The sequence below is a fragment of the Tinamus guttatus genome, unplaced genomic scaffold, assembly GCF_059628265.1.
Source record: "Tinamus guttatus ecotype Peru unplaced genomic scaffold, ASM5962826v1 Tinamus_guttatus_pri_ptg000208l, whole genome shotgun sequence".
Taxonomy (NCBI): domain Eukaryota; kingdom Metazoa; phylum Chordata; class Aves; order Tinamiformes; family Tinamidae; genus Tinamus; species Tinamus guttatus.
In genome coordinates this window covers 4,347,699-4,372,134 of record NW_028288742.1, presented here as the reverse complement: position 1 = coordinate 4,372,134, position 24,436 = coordinate 4,347,699, and the positions used below count along the sequence as shown (strand labels likewise).

Here is a 24,436-nt window from a genome sequence, read left to right as displayed (position 1 = left end):
GTGGGGATCTGGGGAGGCAAATTTATGAAGGAGAAAACTAGGTTACTTATCAGTAACTGGAATTCTCTGAATATATTGCCTCCACAGATCCACACTAACCCTCCCTCCTTTCTTTAGAACTTACACTTCACAATAACTGGATAAAAATGAAGGGATTGGGCACTGAGATGCTGGAAAACCCTGTCTAAACTAACTTCACGAGTCCGTTGAGGCATATTACCCATTTGGATACTTGCTCTAAACAACTTTAGGCTCCATATATAGCACATAACTTTATAAAAAAGGACTTGTGGTAGTGAGATCTCACAGGTGGAGTTAATGGCCAAATTGATCACATTTCTAACACCCTTCAAGCTGTGTGTTTTTTGTTTTGTTTTTAACTGAACATATATTGAACATGTCAAGCCCATTCTTTTTGTTTTCATTAAATACGTTGTAAGGATTAAGAAAAACAATATATTGTTGTAATTTCACAAATCCCTGAGGTTTTTTTAACCTGAATTATGTCCATCTGCAAAAAGAGAAAAAAGATAATCAAGAATCCTATTTATGCCAGATCTACTCTTTTTTTTTTATACGAAAACCATGAGATGCTCTCTGCTTATAATAAGCAAGGATAACTAAATTGTCTTTTTAAAAATGAGTTTATAAGCTTTTTAGTTTGTAATATAAATATACTTTGATTTTTGTGGAATTTGTTGCTAATTCATGATAACAACAAGAAATCATTGCTATTAAAATATACGTTGCTGATCTTTTATTATTTAAAGGATTTTTTTCACTGTTTGAAGTGAATATTCTGTGTGGTTAATCTAGGGAAAACTTTAATTTGAAAATAAAATTAATATAAAATATGTTCATTTAAATGGACAAACAATTTACACAGAGAGCTTCATAACATTTAGAACCCATCCTCCAGCAAGGATTATTTACAGCAAGAGATCAGAGAAATTAAACACTTAAATTCTGGCTAGAAAGAAATGTAAGAGTAAAAGGTTAAAAAATAAACACACACACACATAACCCCCAAACTCTGCAATTCCTGAAGTTTTAAAACACAGAAAAGAGGAGTTAAGAGATATATCCTTTCAACAGAGTACCTGCCAAGCTTCTATTAGGCTTTTTGACCACTGCACACATCTTTTCACAAAATTAGCTATTTCTAGCTGTGTACAGATAAACCTAACTGTTCTCATGTCTCCAATCCTGTCTTTCCAAGATGCCTTCAAATGTCTCATAGCTAGTCCAAGCTCCACATGGCAAAACCCAAATTTCTTGTTGGAATTCCATTCCTCTTGACTCTTCCTCCCTTCCTCTTTGTGTGTGTAAACACATAATATTCCAAACTTCTAATTTTAGAATACTACCTTCGTGATTTGCTTTGACAAGCACCCCATAACGTTGTGATGTTGCTGTTGCACTGTAGTGCACAGGCAAAACAACCCACTCCAGCCTTTGACCATTCAGTCACCCCAAGATCACTCTGGAATTAACGAAACTACATGACAACAGCATCATGTAATTGCAGACAAAAGTTCTACAAATGAAGCAAATAATTCTTTTTAAAATTAGAACTTTAATTGGTTTTAATCAATTTATACTTGATTTTGTAGGTTAAAAATAAAGTAAAATATGCCTGCACTTATCCACAGTAGTCCACTTCCAACTCATTAGGAGTAGAAGCCTATAGTCTAGAACAGTTCACAGAATGGCTGAGGTTGGGAAATGCTTCTGGAGATCATCTAGTCCAACCTCGCTACTTGAGCAGGGTGACCTAGAGAACATTGTCCAGGTGGCTTTTTAACATCTCCAATGATGCAGTCTCCACAAGCTCCCTGGGAAACCTGTCCCAGTGCTCTGTTACCCTTTTTTCTCATGTTTAGACATTTTTTTTTCCTCCCTAATTTGTGCCTGTTGCCTCTTGTCCTATCATTGGGCACCACTGAAATGAGTAAGGCCCAATTACAAGTTCTAAAATTACATTAAATTTTAATGGCTTTTTCTTTAACATGCAATTATTACAGGGATAGCACCTCTTAAGAGCAGATAAGGCTAGATAAAATCTCAGTTAAGAATGATTTACTACTCAGCAACAGAAGACAATGCAATATCTATTAGGGCAATGCCTACTGAAATCACAGCTTTCCAGAAATCTTCCTGGAAGGAGATTAGTAATGATAGGATAAACTAGCTCTAGCTACGATGACCTCAAAGGGTAACAGGAGTTATATGGGCATCCTTACTCCTTTACTTTTAACCTGACTCATTCAAGTAGCCCGAAGGAATAAAAATGAAGGAGATGCATGGAACAGAACTTCAAGCTCACTATTTAATTTAAACAAAGTCTGTCTGAGTCTACACAAGCTTCAGATAACAAACATATTATTCTACAAGAGAACCAAAAGACAAAGGTTCTTACATCTCCATTTGCTCAGAATCTGGCAGTAAGACACATTATTTGACAGAATAATTCTATTCCTTCATTTTGACTGATATCCCGCAAGTGAAGACTTCCAAGCTATTATTTTACTTTATTTAAGAAAATAGAGGTTTCCTCTCTCCAAATGATTTGGAAGATTTTTAAGCAATCTACAATTCAAGTTATCTATCTGAAAATAGATGATGGACAAATAATAATATTCAATTTGATTACTGCAAAATGAAAGTAATTCAAGCAAACCTAGCAAGAGATAAATTCCCTTGAATAAGTTCAAGTAGCATTCAAATGGAAACAATTCAAGCAAGACCAGTGATATTCCCAGGATGTGGTAAGAGTAGGGTTGTAATCAAGGAGAAATGAAATGATTCTTTGAAGCGATGGCCCTCCTGTATAAAAAACTGGAGGGAAGGACTGAGCACAAGTATAGATGCTGACATTTTCTGAATATGTCCATCTTCTTGCTTGCACCAAAATCCTTGCGACTTATGGTCAAAAAAGTTTAACAAATATGAAAGATGGGGGAAGGAGAAGAAGTCAAATTACAATGCTGAAACATTATAATGCTTACCATTACTAAATTATTATTTAAAGAGAGAATTCAGTATGACATGTATGTAACAGCTTAGAGACAAAAAAAAACTTGTGCCTTACACTTGCAGAGGGTTTTTATTTTCTCTAATTCCTCATTTCTTTTGACTTATCATTTATCATGATTTTGTGTCAAGGCATCATTTCCTTGTGTTGCAGAGCTTAATACACCACTATACATTGTAGACATACTATACATAAGCTATAAACAGGATCGTATGCTTCACAAATTAAGGGAAACAGATCCATATTTCAAAGGATAGAAAATAGATCTGGACTTCAATCCAGTTCCTGTGGAAATCTGTTGAAAACTTGTTCTTACAGTGAATATAACTTGTAATCAAAAATATTATCCGTATGGCCATGACATTATTGCTTGCTCTATACTTCAAACAAACAAACAAAGAGTACCACCAATACAAAGAACAAAAAAGGTGGCAACCCCCTTTTCTTGCTCCCTAAGCAACATACCAAACCAATCCTAAAATTCTTCAGTTTGGATCAACTAGAATGTTAGTTTGATGTTTCCTTCTGGGACTCCTAAATGGCTATATTGGTTCAGAAAAGGACTGAAAACGGACGAACTGAAATAAAGAGAAGAGGAATGAAGTAAAACTTCCATTGTGGAAACTTCACTGATTTATTGTAGCTCTCTAGCTCCCTTATAAATGACAAAGAATTTAAACCTCTAACCTCTAGGTTGGACAAGTAGCCACATTTTGTTAAAGACTCAAGTAGAGACTTAATTCACCACAGGTGTTCTTTTTTGGGAACTCTGAGAACTGACCTAAGCTTACTTTGTATTTCATCTATAGACAACATATTCTTAAAGAAGTATGTGAAAAAAAAAAATGTTATGCTTTCTTATTAGGATGCTAACATCACTGATATACAAAAAATTTTAATCAACATACAATGACTTTCTTTGGAGATTACATGTTAAACTAAAATCTGCATAAATCCTAACTGAAGTATTATGTAGATATTGCATAAGTACATTATGTAAGTGAAATCATATATGGATTATATGTTTCTACATATACATGGGCGCATAACCTTAGAATTCTCATTTTCAAACATTTATGCTAATAGCCGATATATTAAGGTAAAAAAAGAAGGCTGTTTAATAATAAAAGTGTTTGATGCATACAAAATTTGGTGCTTTTAAACTCTTTACATACAGAGGAAAATGGAATGTTGAAATCTAATAAGACTTTTTTTTCAAAGGGACGCTGTCAGGAATGGTAAGTCCCAAACCTTTATTTATTTGTTTTTATCCCAGCTGCTGATTTTACCAGGATTTGGAATTTTATGCTTTCCCTCCAAATATATTTTAAGCCAGCAAACAAGTAATGTAAGAAACCAAAATCCAAACATTTTTAAATGAACTATCATAAAAAGCACAGGTATACTAACACTTCACGTTGATCTTTTAATGGTTTAATCAACTCTATGAACGAATGAACCACGGCACTTCTGTATACTCACTAGTTTTGCACTGACAAATGCGGCAACCATTTTGATCCAGTTTGAAACTATAGATACAGTCTTTTTCAGTCAAAGTGCAGTTCACCAAAATCTCACAGGTGGGCGGACCTATTGTGATGTATGTTGGTTCTAAAAGAGAAAAAATATAAAATATATCAATAAATTTGATATTACTTTAGTATCTTTAAACTTAGGTTCACATGATACAATAGTCCAGAGAAACATTTTTAATTACTTTTGCTTCTGAGTAATAAATATTCATGAAACAAAATTCATGAAACTGAGGCTTTGTTTTGGAGTGATGTCTACTCATCGCTCAAGCAGTACAGAGCAGCATAGCATTGTCAAATAGTGAAACGGGGGGAAAAAGAAGAAAAAAAAACCTAACACTTTTGATCACTTAAGAGCTTGGAGTGAAATCAGCATTTCTGGATATTCATTTTAAAATGAATGCAAGATACATATTCTTCTGCTTTTTCTCTCCAGAATAGTTTGGGTAAGACTTCACTATGCAGATTCTTCTATATTAGATGCTGAATAGATAGAACTTTCCCTATTTTTTGGTCAACTGATTGCACCAAATGGCAAATCAAAAAACAAGATTCAGTGGATCAGATCTTTTCTTTTGTGTTTCTGAAACTTAAAGCAGAAGAGAATTTGAATATGAAAAGGTGATGAAAGATGTACTGCCGGGGAAAGATATGTTCAAGTCATTTAACAGGACCACCCATTGAAGACATATCTCCCTTCAAAAGTATTTTGAAATACTTTTTAAAGTTGAAGACTACATGGTCAGTTATTAACATTTATGTGCAGTAAAATATTAATTTTGACATCAGTAGGATTTCATAGGAATATGAAATCTGATTAAATACATATGGTAGCCAGTGATATTCATGTGTTTTAATAAATAAAACTATTAGAATAAATCAATACCAAAAAATATATGAAAGGACAATGCAACCTCCGCACAACCATTGTTAAACAGGAGGAAGGAAAATACATGGTTTCCCAAATGAGCTTTTGTTGTGTTAATTTTGTCTATCTTATTATTTTATTTATTAATAGTTATGGACATTAACAACATTATACTGAGCACCTAGGATACACAAATTGAATAACCTTTAAAGAAATCTGAAAATTTGTGTGACTTTGTTTCATTATTTCAAAATTATTTGAATTTATTCTGCTCTTGCTCAGTAAAAGAGCACTTTAAAATAACTACACTTTAAATAAAATCAAAAGATGAGCTGATATAAGAATGGAGAAGCACTGCAAGCCATCAAGGCAATAAATTGTCTTATACAGCATGCACATTTTCATGGACTGGAGGTGGCAACATCTCACCATCTCACTTCCCTACATCTCATATAATGAAAGGCAAATTTTACCATTATTATGTAAAGGTAGTTAGCCTTCACTATTAAGAGTTAGAAAGTGAAACACTAATCAATACCCATGAAATTCTTAGGAATACAGAATTTTTATTTTACTTGGCATTGTGTATCTAGTGATTTTATGTCTAGGATGCAGGTTTTGCACCTTTTAGTCAAGTGAAGAAGAATTCTGGAAAGATATGCGTAAACTATGAAAGTAAATATGTGTATTATTTTGGAAATAGGGAAAGGTATAGCATGCCTACAGTATACAGATAAAGCTAGCACTAAACACCACTGATGGATAGGCATATATAAATACATATTACAAAGATTTTTGGTTTACTTTAGGCTAATATAAGGATGATTTCACTAATACCTAGTATGATGCTGAAAGTGAAGAATTAAAACAAAACCCAAGTCTGATCACTTGTATTTTCTCTTACCTTCTTCCTCTTTTCCAACCTGTAAAACTTTCAGGTGTGTAACATACAAAAGAATATTAAATGTTTCCTACATTCAAACACAGATAATACTAAATATCTTAAAGAGCATTTTTTTTTGTTTTAACCTTTAAAAAGAGTAACATATTAGTAATACAATCACTAGCATTCAAATAACTTATAAAAACATTAAAATTACCAGAAAACTGAAATACAAGTTTAGTATTGATTGATCTTCTTAGATGTAAAGCAAGTCTATAGACAAACAGAAGAATTATGTCTTATCTCCTTTCAGTGAAGCTGTTCCCTCAAAATAAGTTCTCTTTGTGTCAGGTATAATCTAATATCAATAAAAAAATGAATGGATATTTATTATATATTTTTCCTGCTAAATTTTCAAAATGTATTTTTGAGTGTATTTTTGTATTTTGATATTCTGGAGTTTGAGATACACGATACACCATTTTAAGATATTATTATTATTTCATCCTGAAACATTCAGTGCAGTATTTTTTACTAAGGTCAAAATTAAATCTTCGCTATATTAATTAAAAAGATTGTTGCTAAACCTCCATGGTATTACTCGGTTATCTTCCACTTTTGCATCTGCTGTCAATAACCTGAGTGTTTCCAGACAAGCTTACAAACATGTTTTTTCACCTCCTGTCCCTAAAGGTAAGCCCTGAGATACAGTAATTTTGTATGCATGCCTGCTTCTCAATGAGCTGCAAGTAGAGGACAAAAGAAATAATTTCAATCCCTACCCCCACATGTGCAAAAATGCATCCAGGGAGGGGGAGCCATCAGCCCCTTTCACTCCGCTAGACAAGACTCAACAAATAAAGCCAGCCCTGCTGTTGCCAGGCTTCTGGCTGTTTGAATAGGCAGATGGGAGTTAAGCTCCAAAAAGCGGGGACGGCCACATGATCCGAGCGCAGCTCTCACTGGTGCACTGGGTGTCTTATCACATAAAACTGTACCGTGGAGAGAAAGAGCTGAGAAAATACTGAGAAGAACAGAAGCGCTTAGAGAATGAGAGAAACTGATGCTTCCACGTTTCTGTGAGGTCAGGAAAAAGAAAAGATGAAGATTAAATACTAATTCTTCCTCATACACCTAATTTGAATAATTAGCAAAAAAAAAGAGAAAACTTAACTTTCCTGTTGATTACTAAAGTCATAGGGAGAAAACAGAAACAATGTATCACAATCTTATTGACTTTGACTCTCCATCAGACTGTTAAAAATAAACAGTACACTGAAAATGTCATTTTACTTGTTAGTCTGGATTTTGATTTATATAATTCTTTAGTTAATCTTATGCAAAAATCAAAGAATAAAATCTCCATAGCTAATATCAGAATGAAAGATTGCATCCTTTTCGCCATCATAGCCACAGTGACTGATCAAAGCCTTAACTTCGGCTGTTCATTTTGTATCAGAAAGAATCCACTTAAATGCATTATTGCAAAATTGTATGCGTTATGAGACAGCACCACATGTTCAGCTGTGGCTTCTATGAAGGGCAAGAACAACCTTGACAGGCAGGAAAAATGGGCTAACAGGAACTTTATGAAGTTCAGCAGAAATAAGGCAAAGTGTTGCATCTAAACTGGAATAATCCAGTACCAGGCTGAGCACCAAACACTTTGAAAGCAGTTCTGGAGGAAAAAGACCTGGAGGCTTTTGTAAAGAGCAAGTTGAGCATGATCAGCAGAGTGCCCCTGCTGAGAGCATGGCCACCCACAGCCTGGGCTGCACCAGCAGGTCCGCCGAGGTGATCCGCCTGATCCATCCTCTCTGCTTTGCGCTTGGGAAACCATCTCCAGAGCGGAAAGCAGTCTTATGCACCACAGCACAAGAGAGCCACTGATATACCTGAACGAATCTATGTATTTATGTTTATAAACCATGTAGGTGATCGAACACTGGAATCGTGCCTTATGAGAGGTTGGGAGGTCTCCGTCGCTGGAAATATTCCAGATTTCACTGGAACAAGGCCTTGATCAATAGGTTGTAACTGGAGCTGCTTTGTGCAGCAGACTACATGATCTATGAAGGTCCCTTCCAACCTGCACGGTTTTTAAAAAATTCACTTTCTTAAAAAATCAGGACATTCCAAGCGAAAGCAGCAATACCTTTGATAGATCCTGATCAGTCAAGTGAAATCCATATGCAACATTGCAGTTTCTGAACATTGATTACCATCCTTAATCAACAAAATTACATGTTTGCCTAACACAAGTTCTCTGAAATCCACATGATGACTTAAGGAATAGCTTTTTATTCAAGAACTGATATTTCTTCCAGGCAGTTATAACATTTAAGAGAGAATTACCACGTTATTTGCTGGCAGCAGTAACTATCGTTGATCAGAGTCAAATTCTTGTTCTCCTGTAAGTTTATACTTTAAAAACAGCTTCTTTCATCTCATAGTTCATCTCATGGCAAGGTATTTTTATTATTTACCATATATTATTTTATTACTTACTATATTTATTATTAATATAAAGTGTATTATTTTATTAAGTATTAATTGAAAAATCCTTAGAATGAGCTCCAAAGTTCTTTTTCACTTGGACTTTGATTTGAAATGTAATATTCCAACTCCAAACAGGTTTTGTTTTACACTTTTGGGGTAGTATCTATTCCCGGCTTTGCCAACATTGTTTCTCCATAAGAAAATAACTATTTTAATTTTTTATTCTGTACATTGTAAAATACAAATGAATTTAAAAATAAACAGAGAACTCATATTTCTGCTTCTCATCAGCTGTTAAAGCTCGGGCCACAACGTATCTTAATCCACCACTTCCTAGAAATGTAAGTGGACAGGTTTTTGCACTGGCAAATCCTGCCAATTTTTTAGCTCCACTCACAAATCTTGCCCTATCAACATAAAATGGGGAAAAGCTAACCATATCACTATAGTTTATTTTATCTTGGCATAGAAATATGAAAAAAGCATGTATCGAACACCTGGTTCAAATAGTTTGACTCAAGCAGAATGGTTAGACCGTCTAAACAGTCCTAGGAGGTCTGGCCTGTCTTGAAAGCATCTGTGCTCCTGCTGCACGTCTACTTCACAGCACTCTAAGCATGTCTGTCTGAAAGCTAGTGTATCCCATCAGTGTTTGGCACAGACTGTCTCAAATGTACCACAATATTATTTGCAAATGCCTTAATAAACTATAAGACAGTGTGGGTTGACAGCAGTTTAAAGAGTGTGCATCTACCAAACACAGCCAGATTTGCTTTTAAAGGCATGTCTATCATTTGACTGCCTACAGTACTGTAGGATCTGTAACAGAAGTCTTGCCATTCACTTTTCTTTCCTCTTTAAAATGTTTTAGCTTGAGGAGTTTCCTATCTTTTTTTCTGAATGGGTTTCTGTGGTATGGTTGTGGCAAATGTGATCTTTCTATCTTCCAGTCAAAGAGCACAGTTCTTGAAGACCAGCAAAATCTGCTTTAATTCTCATACTTGGTATCCGCCTTTGCACTGTTGTGCTACTATTCATCCGGTCCTGAAATTCTTTGGTGCAGGAGTAACCAGGCGTATCTACTCAGACAAAAGAATTTGGATGACAAGGTTAAAAGTTTGATGGAAAAAGTATGATCCACACCCAAGATACAGCTTTTAATACTTCTGCTGTTGAGAAAGAAAGCTTAACATAACCAGATTTGGAACATCTTGCATATAATTCCTTAAAACCTTTCTCCTCAACTTCATACCTATCTACTGGGTCCTAACCCACACATTCCCCATTACTTATTTTAGAGACAGTCAAAACGGATCATATAAACACATCCTTAATGTATTAAAGATTAGCTAGAAGAGTAAAACAGAAAGCCAAGAGCAGAATTAATCAAATTTATTTAAAGATTAAAATTTGATGAATTTGAAGATCCTGAGAGATAGCAGCAACATGATTAGAGAGTTATCTCACAGCTACCCGCACTGCAGAGAGCACAGGAATCCCAGCAGCACACCTCAGAGGACTACTGCACTCTACAGGAACAGGCATCTTAGTTTTCTAATACTTTGGAAGATATATATATATTTATTTATGTATATATGTACTTTACAGCTTTTCCAGTTGGTTTCCCATTAATAAAAAGGTTTCAGTCACAGAAATAAGCTTCTTTGCCAAGACTATAAAATTAAAAGTTTTATAGCGACATCCATAAAGACAGGTTGAAAACAAAGTCTTTGACAAAGACCTCCATCTGTGAGACCTCCATCCAAAACACCTTGGATTTAATTAATTTCACCGAAAGGCTGCAAACTACTACACGAGTGTTTAGTTTTTACTAGGAATTTAAGAGGCCAGTCCTTTAAAAAAAAAAAAAAAAAAAAACTGCTGAGTAGACTTTTTTTTTTTTTACATAAATACAAACACTTCGAACTTCATTGTACTTATTCAGCATTTGTAGATTGATTGTTACTGGAATGTTTAAAACATTCCAGTTTTATTTTTAGTTACTTGCTTTGGTAGTTACTATGTAGTACAAATTCTAATCAAGCTATCTCAAGGAGTAATTTGGAGAATTCTGATCACAGAACTAGAAGAAAGTTGCCATTGATTTTTTTCCATGTTAAAATAAAACCCTTTATCTGTTTTGGCATAGTTATGAATCAAGGGTTTAGCCAATGTTTCCTAAGAATTTTATGTGGTTTGGACTGAAAGGTTATTGACCACTATTTCTGTGATATTTTTCATTTCTTTGGCAACTTGCAGCACATTTAATAATTATACGACAAAATTCTATCTACTTTCACAGCAGCAATAATCAGAGGGAGGATTATTGTTATTGAGAATCAGGAAGCACTTGCTCTTTGGAAAGGCTAAATTATAACCAAGGTGATTTTGACATACAAACTCATACCAACAGTGACACAAACTAAATGGTAGGCAGCGCAAATAAGTTATCAGGTCTGAAAATAATCCTAAATTTAGACATAGAGACTACATAGCCATAATTGTAGTATAATACATGGCTGTTCCAGTCAGTGCTAGAACTCCCTAACCTCTGCTTCCATATTCATATATTCCTCATGTGAACTAGCTTAAAGTTTACCTAAAGACAGATAAAATTTATCCTCCAGATCCTTAAACAGACTGGAACATGAAAATCCATTTTCAATGTATAACACGGAAGCTCTACTTCTACCTGTGAATCCCACAGTGTACAATTTTATTTTTATCCCCTTGGACCAGTACTGCTAATCACACAAAAAAGTTTTCAGTTTAAATGGGAAAACAAATAAACAAACTCTATAAATTCCATAAATAAATTATTCCCACTGATGTTTCCAGTATTTTCCACAAAAGCAAGCTGTAAAACATTAAGAAACTCCAAGCAGAAAAGTCTTACTGTAAGCCATGTACAAAGAACTAGGTACAACAGTCAAAGATTCTAGAAGGTCCAACATTTTCTAGGAAATGGAAAATGAAATATATTGTGGTGAAGGAAGAAAGGAATAACAAGTCAAATACCATGTTCTAGACATGAAAAAGGCATCAATAGCATCAATAATAAAGAACGTGTCAGTGTTTGGGGAAAGCGGAGCAGCTCCCTCTTCTGTACTATTTTACCATACAATCAGTCTCTAAGAAGATTTGTACTTTCTGATCTCAGGAAATGAGCAGCAACTGACTTAAAGACAGAATCAATGCAATCAGGCATGCTTCATAAAAATAAAAAATAAGTATGTAGGTGCAGTATGCAGTCTAATTTTTACCTAATATCTTCCCTGGTGCATGGTTAAAAACTGCTCCTGAAGGGTGTGCTGCTTAACAGCCTTTCATTAGAGTTTATATACTTGTTTGAATTTTGTCTGCTGTCCAAAAAAGTTAACTGCAGCCGACTAAGCAGCAGCATGTGTGTTTACTTAAGCTTCCTGGAAAAACATTCATATCATTCCAAGAGTGACTAAATGTTTTCCCTCCTCATAGTTAGCATTCCAGCCTGCCCCCGCCCCTTCACTTCTTTACATGAAAAATCTCAGTCCCAAGCCCAGAGCAAGAGAATTTCCTTCCTGGGTTGAAAATATCTGATGCTTATGCCTTACAGGAATTTTTCCTCCCAGTTTTTAACTATCTGTGTGAACTATCAGTGCTTTATGTCACTATACATAAAATATTTGCACAGATATAAAAAAGATGAGATAATTTTCTTATGCTACATGTAGGTAACTATAAAAGTATACTCATTTACAGGTCCAAATGCAGTTTAGTCTGTCAGAAAGCTTTTTATTTCAAATTATATTCATAGCCATAATCCAAAACTACCTAAATATATATCTTCCTTAAGAAGTTAACTCCTAGCTTATTTTTATTGCTAGTGGATAAAACACGTCATCTCTTAATTGAGTCTGACGGAAAGACTGATTCAGAATTACAGCACTGCTGCTGAACAAACCTGTGGGCCCAAATTCTACACTAGTGAGCGGTTTGCTGCACCACTGGCTACATTATGAATGAATCAAATTTCTTTTAACTGGACTGTGGCTGTTTTAAGTTAATGAAGTGTTGGCCCTGCTAAAGGAATTCAAGCAAATTACATTCAGGGCTAGAGTTTGGAGCCCTTTATTGATGGAAATGTTAATTTCTTTCTGTGAAGATAAAGTGTCAGGAGTAATGACAGCAAGGTAATGTAGGCCTTATTCATGAAAATCCTCTGAGAGGACTTTGTTTAATGCCTAGCTTCTCATTCATAGTGTATGTTGGATCACTTCCATCTGTACCTGAGGGCTCAGACCAGAACAGCTTAATGTAAGATAACAAATTACACTGTCACCTGATTTTCTTGCAGCTTTCCATATGAATACTTCTGCCTTGTGCGAGACGAAAAGAAATTCAAGTAGATTGTAGACTTCTCTGGGAGCCATTTTCAAAATCAATGCCAGTTCCAGTGCATTTACATTTGTCTTGTTTTCAAAAAAAGACCTTGGATTTTCCCATTATTCTGCCGCATATCTTCTTGCAAAGACAACTACATAACCTGAGGGTAACATAGCTGCTTCTTTTGTGCTTAGTTCGGTGTTACTCATTTGACATTACGTAACAACACCAATGAGGTGTTTTAAGCCCTTGATATCCATTATTTTTATTTTTTTAAAAAACATAATTACTATTTAAAGCAGCAATTTAGAAAATAAGTGCAAAACAACTGAGAAGCAAGCTGTTCTGCAAATACCAGCATTAAGAGAAGTCTGATTTCCAATGGGTTCAAGCTTCCTAGAGTACCTAGAGCAGTTCGTGCGAAGCATCTCTGAACCTAATGAAGAATGAGCCCACTATGCGGCTTCACACTCCCTCGTGGCCCTAGAAACTCTACCTCGCTTAACCTAGGCCTCTGTTTTCACACCATCGGTGGAAATGGAGCATCTTTAACGCTTCTGTTTCAAAACATCTTGCAAGAAGCTCTAAAGTTGTGGAAAAAGCACAGTGTGATTGCATAAGCCTTGGATCTTATAGAAGGCAGTTCAAAAAATGGAGAAAGAAGAAAAAAGCAACTAAATGGATAATAATGTTAAGCAAGCAAAAGGCAAGTCCCAAAGGGTCAATATGGTCAATAGGGCAGATATACAGAAGCAATCATTAGAAGCTTAAAACTAATTCTCTGGGTTGGATGCACCCAGAGATGGGCCCAGAGGATGGGCCAGTTTTTCCACAGCTCTCACTAGTGAAAGGAGTTGTCCACTTTGTTAAGCGACACACGCGACATCTCAGAACAGGGAATCTGCTGATGAATGAATGAACGGCACAGAAAAATTCTAAGCTGTGCTTGGAACAGCTCCCTTTTCTAGGGAAAACATGTTAGCAAGGTACTGGGCTTTGCCCTCCTCAAACTAGCAGGACCCTTATAAACATCTTGGGCTTTTCTCACGTCAGCCTATAGCCTCCTTGCCCAAGTGTCATCAGTGTAATCCACATGGGCTGCTTTGCTAGAAAACTGTCAAGAAGTGCCAGCGGTTGACATGCTGTAACAAGAGCTCTTGCCAGCTTTGATCACTTTGATGTTTAGTTAAAAAAAAAACATATAGTGATAAGCCACAGCTGTCACCTGGGTAAACATAAAAGGGACATATGAATTACTGTGATTGTGTTCAGTTATGTCTGCAATTTCCTGTGTGAATCTTCTTTCAGTGAGACTGAAAACACAAACTGCATTTCCCTGAAGGAATCAAAAGGACAGCCTTAGTCAAAACATTCCACTCAAGGAATTTTGCGTTTTCCTCAGCAACTATGTGTTTTCTTCTAAAACACATCTTCCCTCTTGAAATTCAAATTCATTCTTTCCTGTCCCATCTCCGAAGGGTAAAGCCAAACATATTGCTTCCTTTTTCTTTGCAACTGCCTTTTAGGCATTCAGAGACAGATATCTGCATTCCAATCCCTTCATCTCCTCTTTAAGGTAAATCAACCCCATTTGTCCAAACTGTCCTCACAGGACATGTTTTTCAGAGCTTGTATCGGGCTCATAGCTCTCCTTCAGGCACTTTGCAGCTTGCCTGCACCTTTCTTGAAGGAATGGTGTCCAAGAAAGGACCTAGCATGCCAGCTTAGAAGTTACCCATGGCAAAGAGAGCCAAAGGATTACTTCGTGTCTTGCAAAGTGCACTTGCTTGTAATTTTGGTACGGTGTTTGCCTTGTCACGGCTCTGGTGATCTATGTTCAGCTTTTTCCCTTTAATCACTAGCCTCTTCTCCCAGAGAACAGCTTTTTAATAACCGCTATGATTCACAAAGACTCATGAAGATTCTCCTCTAATGTAGAAAATTTTATTTTTCCCTGCTGAATTCAGTCAGCGTTTTTCTGACTACTCTGTCTTAAAACAAGCTTGTGAATTCACATACGGCTCTCTGTGGTACTCTCTGCCCTTTTCAGCTTTGTTGCTGGTAGGTTTAATAAATTGATCTTCTATCTGAGTTTGCAAGTTTGTGAGTGAAGACATCAAACAGAACTAGACCCAGTACAGACTCTGGGTAGAGACCAACTATGGCTGAATTCAAAAAACGACTCTCCATACGTTTGAAGACTAAAGCCAATAGCACAGGTTGTATATGGAATACTACATACCTACCCCTTTCCTGCAAACATTTTCACTATGTTCCTGCCCTGCTTGCACAAAATCTCTCCAGGAAGCTCTTGTGTAAAGGATTTAGAGGGCTTTACTCACCCATTACCCTTTTCCTAGAAGCATCAGTAGAGAAGATATAAATATGGAAGTGTGGAGGGCAGTTGACAGTTAGCCTTGTCTCCATGTAAGCAACTCACACAACACAGATTGCTAAAGGATTACTATACATGGTCATTTTAAACTGAGCTATAAAAAGAGCATTATTTCACCACAGTATATTCTCTTGTGGCCAAATATTTGATAGTGTGAGTTACAGAACTGGAAGCCATTTAAAAGAAAAGAAAGTGAAATATGCATACCCTTACAATCACTAGTAAACCACTGTCTCAAACTTACAAGGTAATTTACATTAATTTTGTTCATTTATTAAAAGAAAAAAAAGTCACTTTACATTGCACTGTTTACTGCCTTGCATCTCTTATATGAATAATCTGCATAGTTGAAAATACGATACTATATAAGTGAGCCCAGAACCTAGCTCTTTAAAGCACTTTACAAAGACTTACTATTCACACCAGACAAGGGCTTTGGTTTTCTTTGTTGAATGGTTGGAGGTAGAAAAGATCAGGAGGGAGAACACAGCATGCTACCAGTGCAACATTAGTGAAGTCTGAGCTTCTATTCCATAGACACTTCTGCTCTTATGTTAAACTGCAAAGCTGAGGTTAAGCTGTGGTTATCCAGTTTTAAAAGGGTTGTGCGTGGAAAAGCAGCACATAGCTGACATGGAAGTTTTCTTTTAATTCCTCTTAGGGGTGAGAGGAGAAGCAAAAAAAAAAAAAAAAAAAAAAAAAAAAAAGCACACACACTTGTGTGGAAAATGCGTTACTGCTTGTAGATCTTCATATAACAGCACTAAATATAATTAGGCAATTGAACTGTCAATCAACTTCCTAGGCAGAACTTCCTACCATGATAAAGCCCTAGACATGATAATCACCACCAGGGTCTCCCTCTCTGCCACATAAAAACCCAGTGAACCCAGTGCTGGCACTAACTGAAGAAAATGAATTTAAAGGTATCTCTGCAAAGAACAGCTACTCAGAGGATGTACTGTCTCTACTGACAGATAACCTTTCCTCTCCCTCAATCCTGCCAGCCCTGCAGGTCTCTGAGGAGGCAGTGAATGCTGCAAGCATATCCCCATCAGTAGAAACAACCCTCAAGAAAATGAATGAGGAGCCGACTAAAACCACGGTAGAGCACTGACCCACGCAGCCTACCTAGTCAGAGAAAAGAGATGTCAGCTGCCTGCATGACAGCAGAAACAAAACTGTGCGACAGATAGGATCCTCCTGTCAAGAAAACAATTATCAAAATTCAGCAGAATAAAACAAACACCAGAAAAAGAGAAAAGTGTAAAGGATGGAAATGCTAAGACCTTACTTCAAGGTGTACTTGCTCCCCCATTTTAGAATAAGGGGAGAAATGAAAAGCAAGGTCTAATTAGCCTCATGCCAAGCGAGCTATCAAGCGAGGGCAGAATACCAGCAGAAGATGCGGCGAGAGGCCAGGGGACGCAGAGTGTGTCACAGCAGCCCCCAGACCACAGCGCGTGCTCGGTGCAGAGACCAAAACCCACCCAGGCTGGACGGGCATATTCCATTTGTAAGCAGGGTCGAGCTGCCTCACGGTCAGTGGCTGGCCAAGGTGAGAACAGCTGAGTTAAGGAAATAGCTCTAATAGACTTAAGGGGGCCTTAGGATGCATCAAGTTGAGTCCCACCTGGACATCTGACCCATGGGTCCAGCAGCTCCCCCATCAGCAACCGCACAGTTCCAGGGGCTCCCCACACAGATTGGAGTTTAAGTCCTTCATTAAACCTATCCTCTTTATCCCCTCATGAACTCCGTGTCTCTCTACACCAGCATTGGACCCCCAGTTTCTCATCTTGCAGTTGCATCAAGCAACAGCTGTCTGGCAAATAATTTTTTTTCACTCATACAGCGAAGTAGAAATACTATTAATTTCAGATTTTAGGCTTAAGACATATGGTGCTAATAAATACCTCTCAGTAGCAGGCCACAAGACTTCTTTTTTTGATGGACCAAGTCCCTGCTGCCATTAAATTTGAACTTTAAAAAAAGAGAAATATACAGTGTGCATATTGTCAAGATCTGACAGCTTTTGGCTTTTGATTTTTTTCATGTTCTGGGATTCTTGCAAAATTTTTCATTCAACATAGAATATTCAAGTATTTCATCCACTGACTTGGCAGTATGTGCTATTAAAGCAACATCAGGCTGAAACACATGAGGCTGAAATTGACTTAAGAATTGCTCAAAATACCATCCAGGAAAATTTCCTCCAGCTGATATGCTTGAAAACAGATCACCTTAATTAAGTGTACAGCATACAACAGCTAACACGACAAACAAAATGACAAACAACGAAACTTTGATTATTACTACCACCCAAGGAAATACAACTAATATGACCTAAAATTCTATTTAAATATTGATTCTATTATGTTGTTTTAATACATCACACTTTATGATTTGACATAATTTGTACTGTAAGCACAAATAAACATTTCTTAGAAACCTTAACAACTTTTATGGAGTTAAGCAGGCACTACATCTGCTGGTACAGCACAGGATTACCTAACCTAGTGCAGAAGAGTTAATTTGATACTGAGAACATACTAGAGGCATTAGTGTGGCGCGTTAGTGAAGCACTAGCTTAGCTATGTTGTGACCTTCCGAAATAAAAGATAGATATCTAAGCTATAACCTGTATTCACTTCCCACAGTTAATCGCAATTATCGCAGTGTGATGTAGATAGGTATTTAATCCAATTGTTCTCATCCATTTTATCTAACCTGAAACTGGAAGGAGTAAATATTTGTCTATTTCTTTCACTGGAGTAAAAAAAATCCCTCGTGTTATTGAAAAAATTCCTTTCCATCTGCCTCTCCACACTAGCTTCCCAGACTTTCTCACATACACACTAAGTGAAGCAGGATGACAGCAAATACTCTGGGCATCATGGGAGCATTCCAATTTGTCCTCTTGACAGAGGACGTCAAGGAACTAAAAATACTCATTTTCCTAGAGTAGTTTCTTAGAACAACCAGAATAACCAGAACTTCAAATGGAATAAACTGTTTAAATAATTCCCATGCTATGAAAAAGTCAGTTCTACATCCTATTTTTCATGATGAGGTACTCTATACTACAACTCTTACGATACAGAATGTTTTTAAATTCTTATTTTGCAAACCTTCACCCTTCCACTGATTATAAATTACTACAAAGCACAAGGCTGACCAGGCACTTCCATCCAGTTAGCTAAACCTCTCTGTCAATTACACAAGTATTTCATTTCTGATAACAATCAGATTTGAGTGATTTCTTTACAGTCCTCAAAAAACAGCATAATCAAGATTTCTCCTTCCCCCCACATTTATGTATTTATAAATAAATATATTAATTGCATCATAATGTAATTAATCATATTAATATAATAATTATAACATGAATATAATAATTACAAAGTTATAATATTAACAATTATAACAATAAATTATATACCCTCCAAAATTCTAAGGTAAACAAGCAACTGATTAGCCAAAAGTAGTCACCATGCGCTTGAAGTACAATACAGAGAATATGCATCTTACCCTCACATACAGGGCAGCACTCGCCAGGCACCTTAACAGGATTTAAGCAGCTCTGCCCACAGGCTGTTGCAACACAGTGAGGATCTCCGTTGATACACTGGCAGAAAGTGCAGTCGTCTTCTCGCCAGCGGTCTCCATGAGCTTGGATCTGACCATTGGCGTAGCAGCCAGCAGGGTTATTCACTGGATAAACTGGGTCTGAAGTGAGACAAATTGCAATAGGACAAGACGCTTTATTTTCCCTACTGTGCCTAAACTTCACTAAACTTTATAAGTAATGGCAGTATTACACTGCATTACATAAAAAGGGGCAAGACATAAAATTACCACCGAACATTAAAACCAAACAACAAAACAAAACACCACATTTTAGTTATAGTGATAAAAATAACATGAATAACAACTTGGATAATTCGATACTGAAATTTACTGCCAGGAATCCTAACTGAACTCATATTGACTATTCATATATTTCTTATTCTATTTTTAAAAATATTTCCATTGTATATTTAACAAGCGGAACTGGAAAATATTTCCAAATGACTTTTTTCTTTTTTGATAAAGAGGCTTAATATTAGTATTTTCTCATTTTATTCTTCTGACTAGAAACGTAGGCCTAACCTTGCATCAATACTTTTTTTTTTTTTTTTTATATTAACTTAGCAGACTGTTAGGGAAACTGAAAACTTTTCAGTGAACTAATTGAATGCTATTTTATATGAGCAAAGATGAGACCCCCGATACATTTCCTGATGGAATAAGAATGCTGTGTTAAGTAATATCTCAGGAAATTGTGGGAGATAAAGAACTTCTTCTGGAGAGATGATCAGTCTCACTTCAGCTGGAGCTTTTCCCCTTTTCATGCAAATAAAGCAACTCTATATATGCTGATTCATGACTTGAAACAAATATATTTCTGAATCTTGTGAACTAGTTAACACTCAAATATTTCAGAATGTACCATAATCATGTCAAATTTTTAAAACAAGCAATAACACAAGTTACATATTAAAGCGTATTCACTATCTTAAAATGATGACTCCAACTAGCATCATTAGGTGTCAGCTAAGTACATGACATTAATTTACACCCAAGCCTATTTTCAAGAAGTGTTAGGTTTGAAGAACTTGAGAGAGAAAAGCTGTCTGATCTACAGAAAAAGAGGACTTGGTGAAACCTGGAATATTTATCTGAAGCTTCATCAATGACCTTTTGAAAAAATCCATTTTAAGTGCAAATAAAATTAAGAGCATTGCTATTAGCTCAGATCTCACTATAAGCCACTTTATCCATTTACAATCCCTAGAATGCAAACACTGAACAAACAATTCCTGATTCTCTGGCATTCGATCCCCTCCAGGTCTTTGCTTGAACTCTAAGTAAAACGGATTAAACTATTTCAAAGCACGTGTTTGGAAAAAATAATTAAGACACTTTAAAATTAAAATGTTTTCTAACTTCTTCAATTTACAACTCACGTGTTTTAAGATTACCTTTCATTTCTAACAAACTACTCCGGCTCAGAAAATATTAACTCACGTTTCCAGAAAATAGAGTGCATTTTATCATCTAACTGAACAAGATTTTATCATCTAACATGAATAAGATTGTAACTGACATATGAATACAGCAGAAACACTAAAAGGACTTATAGACTCATGTTATTTGCAATGGTTTTTAGGAGTGGACCTGCAATTACTTTGGAAGGATTTCACCATTTTGACTCCATTGCTAGATTTTTTCAATCTGTCATTAAATAAATAACCATATGCATAAGCATCTGAGTAGCACAGAGTCCAATATATATATATATATTTCAATTTTAAGATTCTTATAAATATAGGCACTACTATATTAAGAAAGACTAAAAGGACTATAAGTCTAGCATCCTGACTCCATTCAACAATGAATATCTACTCAAGGTCTTAAATACAGGATAAGCATAAAGTGATATTTCTTTAGAATATTTTTAAAGTCCACAGATATTTGTATTCCAGCTTCTGTACACAGTTTATTTCAACCTATCTGATAAACTGCAACATTTAGTTACAACTATAACATAACTATAACAAAACATACAATAAAATATACAAATATAAAGATATTAAATGAAAAAAATTCTAGATCTTTGTGAACCAGGGTAGACACTTTGCACTTAGTAGTCTTTAACGGGCATAATTCTTTCCAGAATTTGGGGGATCATTTTAAGTACATACAAATTTAACTGTCTTCGAATCCCGAGTTCCACATTTCAGCTTTTTCAGCTTAAGAAGACATTGTATGAAGAACCTTCTTTTTTTTATTATTATTTATTTCTTCCTCCTTTTTTTGACTCTGTTGACTACTAATTTCACTTAATGGTTCTTAGCTTTTGTATCAGAAGAGATAACAACAGTTTCTTATTCATGATGTTCATAATTGTAATGCTCTAGCTCCTCGCTATTTGTAATTCATACTGAAATTTCAGTAGTTTTAGTAATTCCTCACACGGAGTCAATTCCCTGCCTTTGAACTTAAAATTTTATAGATCTTAGTAATAGTATATTGTTTTAATGATCAAAATTGCAAGTTATAAGACACAAATGTAACGTATGCTATTGCAATTCCATAAGTGTGGCTTACATTTTATTTTCTCTTCCTTCCTAACAGCTTCTAACATTAAATTTCCTCTACATCTGCTAATGAAAGCTCATTTCATTACAACATTTTCATAATATTATTTATTATAATAGCTCAAAGACATAAGTCTCAAATGAAAGATACTAGCACACAGCTCACTGCATATATAAAACTGAAACTTTTTCTATATGTATTACTTTGACATTTACCCTCATTTCAATTTCGTTACCCCACCACTCAAATTATGTACGATTCTTCTGCTATTTTTCATTCATCTGTTATCCTAAGTCCCTTAAAATTCTCAGTAAATGCTACCACCTCAGAATTCATTTGTTTTCCTGAAAGTTTTATAAATACTTCAAAAAGTTGCAGACTGCAGGAACGACTTTCTCCCTATCTCTCATTTTTTAATCAGTTACTTACCATGCAAAGATCCTCTCCCTTATTCTGTATCTAGTGCCCAGTTTATTTAAGAGCCTTTGGGTGAAGAATCCTTCCAAAAGATTTTTAAAAATCCAAGTAGCCTACGTAACATGCACGTTAAGAAGTTAAGAGTACTGTACGCCTGACTATGAGAAAATTTTGAGGCACAAGGGAAAAGAAATTTCATCAGCATGAGAAAAACATCCTAAAATGTCAAACAGCATACTTAGATACAACTTTAAGGAAGTAAAATTTATCTGAATTAAGAAGAAAACTGCAAACTTACATTTAGAAGAAGAGAAAAAAAGTTCTGCCTTCTCATTAAAAGACACATAAAAAGAAAGCAAAATTAACAAGTGAACAGGAATAGATAGATACTGTACCTTCACAGACTGGACAACACTCTCCTTCTGGCACATAATACCTGTCACAGTGCAGCTCACCACACTGGGCAGAGAAACAAATGGAGACTCCCCCTTGACATCGACAGAAACGACAGGCATCCATCCGAAACATGTCTCCATCATAATATTCCATGCTGTTAAATATGCAAGTTGGCTTCACTTCTGAAAGAAGAAGGGGAAAAAAAAAAAAAAAAAAAGTAATGTATTTTGCTCGTATGATGAAGGTTGAAGTAGCCAAACTCATGTAACTGGCTACTGACAAAGAGATACAAATATATTTTGTTTTTAATACAGAGACTATATAATCATGCATTTCCCAAAATACAATACCGTTCAAAGCAGTTAGTCATTTACAATTAGAATTTTGCATCTTTAGAATTAAAATATATAAGGAAAGTTAAGGCACCATTCTTCATAAGGATTAAATATTTCTCATTCCAGTAATCTAAAAGCTATCTGAAATTTCAACACCTGAAGAAATAGCTTATTTTAGGAAGAAATAGCAGAAATTGTTTTCATAAATATAATCTTGCTTTCCAAAAGGCTCTGGTGGATAAACAGTAATACAGTTGTCTCATCTACATGGACATACATTAAAAGCTAATCATGTGTCCTTCCTGATTGCATGACATGGTATGAACAACTGAATATATCTCAGTTCAAACAACCTACAGTCATGCTATTCATATGACCATTTATGTTCCTTACATAAAAGAAATAACTTTTATTGTAATAAAACTATTATATGATCAATTTAGAGTTTTAAAACACAGCAAGACCATTTCTTGTATGCCTCAATCTGTACCCAAGCACTAATTTACAATTAAATTAATAATTAAGTTTAATGGGAATTGAAAAGCCTCTAGAAATTCCTGAAGGTTCTGGAGAGGAATATTTTGGGCCTATTTACTTCTTATACATGAAAAAAATGGATGTTACCAGAAACAGCAAAACACACTAGATTTAACACTGCCCATGCCCCTGAAGAGGTTTGATTTCTGATTATGAAGGAGATCCTCACACTCTGGTCCATAGAGTCTCCTTAGAGTCTTAGAGCTCCTTCTGAGCCTGCGATGAGTAGAGCACAGACAAGCTGACACTGACACTATGTACTGACAGGAGAACCAGAGTTGGAGGACTTCAGATCACTGTACATTTCTACAGCCTCAGGCCAAATCACGGAGACTCAAATACTCCAAATTCACAAATACTCCAAATTCATAGTCAGCTAGAATACACCAGCTAATTTCCTCTGCCATACTAGTCACTAAGAAATTATTACTTCATAGTTCAACCTCCTCCCGTGTGGGAACAACTTTGCTTTAATCTTCTTGGCCTTCCATGAACTTAGCCCAAGATAATGTGAAAACACAGCTGAAGTAAAATAGTACCCATAAAGCATACATGGGCTTCAGAAACTTTGATTCTATCGGCCTCAAAAAGCCAAAGGTTCTGAGAAGAGGAGGCTATTTGTTTCAGTAAAAGCACTATGGTTTAAGAATATGACCAAACTCTAGATAAGAATGTCAAGTCTCATTACATCTAGACTAAAGATGGCAAAAGAAATAAAGAAGAAAAAGAATGAATTTCTGAACAGTATGAAATAAATTAGTACTGATTAGTGCTGGTTAATATACTACAGGGAGGTAAAGTATGAACGCCTGAACTGGTATATCTTTTAGGTTGTTCAGCCATTCAAGAAAGCAGACAACCATATATGTTGTTGACTTTCACAGATGATGTGAAAAACACTACCTGCTTATGTAGGCTAGCAACATATTGCTGAAAATTATGCCCACTTGGAGATCAAGTGATTTTGGGTGGCGGCAGGGTTTGTACGTCATCTCACACAGGGCAGGAAAAATATTTAAAGGAAAAGTCAG

General features: G+C 35.7%; 1 protein-coding gene across 1 annotated transcript in view; it reads right to left on the bottom strand.

Annotated features, from left to right (window-relative positions):
• CRIM1 (cysteine rich transmembrane BMP regulator 1) overlaps positions 1 to 24,436 on the bottom strand; it is a 171,288-nt gene that overhangs the window by 29,816 nt on the left and 117,036 nt on the right. Inside the window, exons 6-8 of the mRNA XM_088524180.1 lie at positions 22,533 to 22,715; positions 19,108 to 19,305; positions 4,517 to 4,645 (exon numbers count right to left, since the gene is read on the bottom strand). Coding sequence (XP_088380306.1) covers positions 4,517 to 4,645; positions 19,108 to 19,305; positions 22,533 to 22,715 — 510 coding nt within the window. The remainder of the gene's footprint in view (positions 1 to 4,516; positions 4,646 to 19,107; positions 19,306 to 22,532; positions 22,716 to 24,436) is intronic.